Here is an 8,145-nt window from a genome sequence, read left to right on the forward strand (position 1 = left end):
ATCAAACGTCGTAATCACTTTTGGCCACAATCAATAACTTGTGTTTTAAAATGATTACATGTCCATTTAGTGTGTATTAAACCATAATTTAAACATCAAATATAAAAAAACATACACATCCATATAGGCAAAGAAACCTGAATCCAACACGATAAACCGAAACATTCAAAACGAAACTTGGACGAAAACGTTGAGGGGACTCAATTTTTTGATACAAAAAATGATTAGATATGTAACAAGATTGTGTCAAATGTCAATACTTGTCTCACACACGTCTCGTTACCTCACACGTTAAAACTCTCAAACGAGACTAGATTGAATCAAACGTAACGAAATAAATACCTTAATCAAGTCTAAATAAATAATAACCTATGTAAACCTGACAATAACGTCACCTAGGTGCAAAAGATGATGTAAAGTCATTAGGTACCCGAAACGTATCAACCCATTTTTTAGAGTCCAAATAAAGCTTGGATATCTTACCCGACACCCGACTCATATTGGGTCTCTTATTCGGATCCTCTTCAACACAATCCAATGCTATTCGGGTCAATTTCTCGGCTACCACCACCGGAAACGAGTCCTTTAACCTCCTATCCACCCACCGTCGCAGCCTCCCTTCGGTTTCCGACTCCTCTCCCCCCACCGCGTACCTAGCGGTCTCCACGACTAATGTTTTCACATGAGTCCCCGTCTCCTTATCGTACCTAGGGGTGAGCAAACATTAACCGTTAATTAAAATTAACTGAAACCGGATTAACCAATAAATAAGATTAACCAATTAATATGTTAAATATTCAAAAGAACAAAATGCTCGTTTTTAAAGAGCTAATATATTTTAAGAATATTAGTTTATTAAAAAGTTATATCCGTTTAAAAGTCGTGGAGAAAAGCTGGTATAAATGTCAATAATAGGTTTAAAAAAGTACAATAAAAATTAATTATTCAGACTTTTAACGTCATGTAAAATTAAATTTTTGGTATTTTCATATGGAATAGATTTGCGGTTTTCGTATATGTGCTAATGTTGTAACGTAAAACCTTGACAATATATTATCCTTTAGCAAATAATTAAGTGAAACATAACCATAACCGAGCTTCATAAGCAAATAATCAAAACCGAAGCTCGGTTATGGTCATGGTTAAAGGTGAAACAAAACTGAACCACAATTTGCACACCCTTACCTATACTTCACCGGCTCTTCACCGGATAACAACTCCAAAACCACAACTCCAAACGCGTACACATCCGACTTCTGCGTCGCGAGACCCTTAAACTCCGGTGCCATGTACCCATTCACACCTTCAAACAGCACGGTCCGACTTCCCGACCTCGTCAATTTCTTCATCTCTTCCGCTTCAACTTCCACAATCTCATCGTCTCCAACTCGCTCCAAAACCGTCTCGCCACACAACTCGGCCGCCCCAAAATGACAAATCTTCGCAAAAAACGACGGTTCGGTAACAATGACACTACTCGACTTCACATACTTATGCACTAAGTTAACCTTTAACCCCGCATTATTATGTATATAGTCCAAACCCGAAGCTAAATCCGTCGCGATTTGCATTCGTGACATCCATGTGGACAACATCGTGAAGTCCGGATTACGTTTGTTGCGTAAACAGTCCGATAAGTTTGCTCCCGAGACGAAATCGTACGCTAAGTAAATATAATCGCCAGAAATCGACGCGCCAACGAGCTTAATAACTGTTACATGATGACTTCTGTATATAACTGATAACTTGTCACGTAACTCTGATTCCTGAATGAAAGAGTACAAGTTGGGCATATTATATAGCAAGTTATAACAAAATACAAGAAACTGAATAAACTAAACATCAAAGATTATATATATCTTTTAAAAAAATGTTTATACATTTAATGTTTAAACTCAATTAACCAATCGTTTGAGCCTATAAATTCAATAGTTTACAACTAATAAGAAAAACTATGACTTAATCAATGCACAAATTTTTAATTTATATAAATTCAATAGTTTACAACTAATAAGAAAAACTATGACTTAAATCAATGCACAAATTTTTAATTTATAACGATTCTTGGAGACTGCGACAACCTATGACTTATCAAACTCACATTAGGGGTGTGAGCGGTGTGATTTGATGTGGTTTGGGTTTAAAAGCGAACCGAAAACCAAAGTTTCGGTTTTTTATTTTTTTTCAAAACTGTTAGAATCTGATATTTTGGTTCTCGGTTTTCGGGTCCAAATATGGCAATGAAACACGAACCCGATGAGAAAACCCGAAACTTGACATCAGGTAATACCCGACCCATTAGTGTTTGGGACGAGTTTAGGATTAGTTTTGACATTTTTGGTGGGTTTGGACTTTGTAATATACCCGATAACATTTACCCAATGTACCTAACATAACTTTTTTTATATTATATATATTTATGTATATTATATTCTAGATATATTATTTATTGAAACTTGTTTATGACAATTGTTTAAGACATTCAATTTAGGGAAAATTCACAAAATAAGTGTTTATGAAATGTTTTTCAGGTTTTAGGTGTCATTTCACCGAGTAGTTTGTATAACCAATTAAAACTTGACACGTGTCTTTAAACTAACCATAACAAGTAGATTTATTAATCATTTACTCGTCACAACTAAATAAGTTTTATGCCTCGTAATTAACGTCCACGAGTAATTCATAAGTTCTTTAGTCGCGACGAGTAGATTGTAAGGTTAAACTAGTCGCGGCGAGTTAACTACTAATAAACTACTCGTGTAGGGAATGTAAACGAGGTAAACTAGTCGCCGCAACTAAAGGACGTATGAATTACTCATGGGCGTTGATTACTAGGCATGAAACTTTTTTAGTCGTGACGAGTAAATGATTAGCAAAGCTGCTCGTTACGGTTAATTTAAGGGCACATGGCAAGTTTTAACTAGTTCTACAAACTACTCGTGTGTAATCATAAACTACTCGTCACGACTGGTTTATAATACATATTTTGAGAATTTCTTGCAAATGACACATAAAACCTGAAAAACGTTTTTATAAAGCTTATTTTGGGAATTTTCCCTTCAATTTATGGTAATCACTGTTTGCAAATGATTAGTTTATACCGTCAAAATCCGATAGAAACCCAGTGGATTTTTGTCCGGAAATACTCGATGGGTATATTGTCAAAACCCCAATGTGAAACCCGAAACTCGACCGGTAATTACCCAATTTGAGACGGGTTTTAATAATCAGTATTTGTTTAGGAATATCTAAACCCAACACATTACCATCCCAGGTCCAATTCGATATTTTCAGTTCTTTTATAAACTTATAATTAATAAAATATCAAATATTTTGACACTGAATTATAAAAAAAATGATTTGTTGAATTACTTTATTCCGCTGAAAAAGTAATTCAACAAACAGCTGTTGTGGTTCGGTTTTTTATGTTTTCACAAAATAAAAAACCGAATCAAAACCAAACCCGATATTTTAGTTTCTAATTCGGATTGGTTTTTTCGGTTTCTTAACAAACCTGAATCGGGCGACGAAACTTCCGTTGAAACACGACCACATCCTTCCCACGCAAATTACACCGCCACGACGGCACCGACGCCGCCGCCGAAAACCTTTTGGCTAAGAAATTATTAGTCGCTTGACGAATTTCGTTAATATCATATATATGTGTGTTTTCCGGCAACGAGTTACGGAGACTGGATAACGATGTTTTCGATGAAACCGAAGCGCCAGCTGTCGCAGTTGAGCTATTGAGGCGGTAGCTAGAGCCCGTAGTAGTACCACCGTCGTAATAAGTGTATGTTGTTGTACTGCTGCTAGTTGTTGTTATGTTGTTGTTATTGGATGATGGTTGATCTTGTTGAGGCTGCATGTGTATGTTTGATCTGGCGGATGAGCGTGTCTCAGCCGTTGATCTTGAGCTTCTGCTTCGTCTGGTTAATTCTGGTTCGTCCGCTTTTACGGACGGTTTGTTTCCACACATTTAACAATAATAATAATGGTTGGGTATAGATGACGTCATTTTGTGGATTCCGGCCTAATGGATGACGTCAGCGTCATCGGATGATAATTGTTGAATGTTGAAGGGGGTAATGAATAATAATAATAAAAATAAATAATGAAGAAAAAGTGGAGAGTGAATGTAATATGTTATTATTTATTTATTTTTTATAATAATATAATATGTAACAGAGAGGAGTGGATAAAGACAGGAGTCTCATGTGGGATGGACTGTTTTGATTATTCAAACAATGTGACATCCGTGTAGGATATGTATTGTGTGTGTGCGTGGGGTCTCATTAGTTTTCTAATCATATATTTATACGAAAGTAACGTGTTAATTATAAAAATCAAGTATAATAATTTTATAATTACATCATAGATTAATTATGTCTATAACGTAATTACATAATTACTCTACTTATATACATAATTATTTAATTTGATTCTAACCATTATCACGTTAATTTTATTTGTAATTTAATTTTCCCCTATTTATAAATTACTCCTTATTAGTCTTTGTGGATGTAGATGAGGATGAGGACAGGGCGGTTCAATATAGCCTAAAATGATATTTAAAAACAAGGTCTTGTTATAAAAAAATTATCTTACTTTCACTTCAAATAAGTCAAGATGTCATCATTTTTTTGCAAACACGTAAGTAATGCAGTTTCTGACATATTTCTAGACCTTGTTCAGTTTAAACAACACTCAAATTGCACATATTAATCCAACTTACAATTGTGTAATTATTAGTCTTGTTTTGAAAATTTGAAGCTTTTGGAGGTGGGGGCCTGAAACACTAGCTTCATTTCGCAATCCCTAAAGACAACCTTGGATGTGGTTGGGGGTGTCAACCGACTACCGACCCACTTTAGCCTCGTCCTTCGTTAAAACCACTACACCACCATAGAGAGGAGCACCATCACCGTCTCCAACAAGGTTTTAAAGAGAGTGAAAGTGAATAAAAGGCAGCGTCGCGTTGGGGTGGGGCAAGGTTGGTGGGAAAATAACATGACCTAGTCACCAATGGTCACATATAATGTGGAAATAATCTATGTCTGACTAAACTTTCCCAACCGAATGAACGTACGACGATACAAACATACATGGAACTATTTTAATTGCAAAAGGGATACAATAATTACAGCTTGGAAAACCTATCAAAACGAGGGTAAAAATCACGAGACTACTATAGCCGCTTTAAATCTGCGATCATCAATAAAGAGATAATAATAACCGTATACTTGGAACAAAGAACTTCTAAGTATATAAAATCAAATACAGTTAAAAAAAAGAGTAAAATATATCACCAATAGTAAATTATATATCTATGAATGTCTTTTAACTTTACAAAACACCAAAAGAAAGGAACACAAATAACACCCTTTTTTTTCTTTTTATTTTCGGTTTCTTGTGTGGTGTCGGCTGAATTCTGTCATCCACAAAGAACACCCTTTTCCTTTTTTGTTTCTTGAGAAAGAAGTCCAAAAGAAAAGATCACCACTTCATTATTTGTGGTCATATTGGGCAAAAACACATCAAATCAAAACACTTTATACGGATGAAGTAACAAAAATTCATATTATACTTTTTTTTTCTTCTCTCTTTTATCACTCTAAAACAAAATAATAATAATAATAATAATAATAATAATAATAATAATAATAATAAATTTATGTTGGAATATTTCATGGGCAAAAAAAAACCCTAATAGGATGAACTTTAACAAACCAAAATTAAAACCGTTACACTCTTATTAGAGAATGGATTTGTTAAAGTCTTATTGCTTACATAACACTTTAATATATTATTTTAACACCGACTACTATAGAGAGTCTTGTAATGTTGAATGTATTTGACAACTTTAGTATTATCTCCTTTTCAAGGTGGGTATATTATAAAAATTGCTAGCAAGAATATGATCTAATTACACATTTTAACCGATAAAAAGTTAACAAACCCAACATTAAACTTTATATTTTCGGATTTGTAAACATTGATATAGGCGAGTCAGAGTGGAGCTTCACGCGTAGATACATTTCCAACGTGAACAAAGACTCGGCCTCACACCTCTCCTAAAAAAACAAGGGAAAAAAAAAAAGAAAACCCGATGCGTCCTTAAATGGGTACAACTAAGCCGACTCTACCACAAGGCGTCACATATTATTAATTTCACACAATTGTTTTACATAAATAATAAAATGCCAGGATGAATATTGTTCTCCGTTTTCTATAAACTTTTCTTAATTTTGCTAGTATTGTTTTTTTACTAATGGACGATGTGGTATACATCAATGGGGATAAGGGAAGGCCCTACATGGTTGGGAATGAGTAGAATAAGGGAAAGGAACAGCGCACCCTCTCGCCTGTTGGTGATCGAGGGGGTGTCAATGAGAGTGGTCATGCAGGTATGTTGACCCCTCATCCAATCAAACTCTTTGTTCTTTTTTTCCTTTTAATTTTATTTAATTTTAATATTAAATAAAACGGAATAATGGAAAATAAGGTATAATAGAGGATAATAAATTGAGTGCTGAAATTGAATGATAGAAGAAAAACTAAGTTGACGTAAACGTGACGAGTTGTAACATCCCGAAATTTCCAAAATGATATTAATTATATTACTTAATAATAGAGGGAAAGTTTACTCGGGTTATCGGGAAATAAATAAATAGAGTAGGAGTTGGTATGGGTCGGGCTAGTGTTGGGTAATGGATATGGGTTATGGACTTGGGTTATGAAAGAAGGAAGGAGAGTCCATGGGCTTAAGCCCATGATCCCTAAATATATATACCATTAACCACCATTTAATCCTCATTTCCATACACACACACCCAAAACACACACGACCCGAACCAAGATCCGAAGGCGAAAACCCGAGCTTGTTGGTGCTGGAACGTTGTGACGGACCAAAACAACATCAAGGCTTCCGTGTTCGTAGTTCGACTCGTTCAAAGTACGTTTATAGTTAGAAATCGTTCGTGTAGGTTCGAGTTGATTTGAGAAATGATAGATCTGAGTTTGTATGGTAAAAACGAATCCAACAAAGCTAATCTTACTGAAAATGGTTATGATTTGATGGGTTAATTGATTGATAAAAAGAACCCGTAACCTATATGCCTAAATCGCACCCTTTAAACATCAATGTTAGGTCGATTTGATGGTTGGGGTTTGTAGGCGCTGGTTAGACGATCCCGTGGGTACCTAAATCGAGTTATTTGGTTAAGAAACGAAGGTGATTAAGGGATTTAAGAACGAACAGTAGCTGCAGACGACAACTTCGCCTGCAAGCTAAGTTCGCCTGATGAACTTCGCCTGCAAGCTAAGTTCGCCTGATGAACTTCGCCTGCAAGATAAGTTCGCCTGATGACAACATCGCCTAAAGCCAAGTTCGCCTGATGACAACTTCGCCTAAAGCCAAGTTCGCCTGATGACAACTTCGCCTAAAGCCAAGTTCGCCTAAGGTTTAACTTCGCCTAAAGCTAAGTTCGCCTAAGGTTTAACTTCGCCTAAAGTCAAGTTCGATTAGAGAATAGATTAAAACGATAAGTAAAAGTAAGCTAATACTAGGCCACCAGATTAGATCAGGCGAGTATTGATACGTGTAACTTATACAGTCAGCCGAGCACAGTTAAAGAAGGGATTTACAACTATCAGAGGAAGAAGCAGAGTTCAGGTGAGTTTCTAGCCCCATTCCTTGTTATGTTTTCGGGGCTGTGTGCATACTCGATGTGTTGTTAATACATTTATCCTAAGTGATAAGTGTATGCCATATGTGATATATGTGATGGATATGAATGATTGCTTGTCGGTACGCGAACGATCTTCGGATATTGCGCGTACTGTCAGGTTAAAAATAAAGGTACGAATATTATATATCGAAGATGTATGAATATTACAAATGAATACTTGTCGGGGCGTGAACGATCTTCGGATATTGCACGTAACGACAAGGGGTATGGTTGTTAAATGAAGGATGTAAATAACGCCTAGAATGTTTTTATGCTATAATGTAATTATTGTATATGTGAAGTATGTGTATACAGGTACACGAATGGTATGTGAGTTCTACGTTCGACATAGTAAGTTAGGATGGCAAATCCCTCTAGCTTCTGTCGGACATAGACTCGGCTGGTGATGGCGTAG

At 35.7% G+C, this 8,145-nt stretch overlaps 1 protein-coding gene across 1 annotated transcript; it reads right to left on the reverse strand.

Moving 5' to 3' along the window:
• Positions 1 to 326: 326 nt before the first annotated feature.
• LOC143556965 (lysM domain receptor-like kinase 3) lies at positions 327 to 3,979 on the reverse strand. Its single transcript, XM_077046159.1, has 3 exons — positions 3,515 to 3,979; positions 1,186 to 1,766; positions 327 to 707 (listed from the first exon to the last, which is right to left on the reverse strand). Exons 1-3 carry the CDS (start codon positions 3,977 to 3,979, stop codon positions 392 to 394), a joined length of 1,362 nt encoding a protein of 453 aa, XP_076902274.1. The 3' UTR covers positions 327 to 391.
• Positions 3,980 to 8,145: the final 4,166 nt, after the last annotated feature.

Source organism: Bidens hawaiensis, unplaced genomic scaffold, assembly GCF_021521415.1.
Source record: "Bidens hawaiensis isolate Kalapana, Puna unplaced genomic scaffold, B.hawaiensis_p1.1 tig00018764_1, whole genome shotgun sequence".
NCBI classification, from domain to species: Eukaryota; Viridiplantae; Streptophyta; class Magnoliopsida; order Asterales; family Asteraceae; genus Bidens; species Bidens hawaiensis.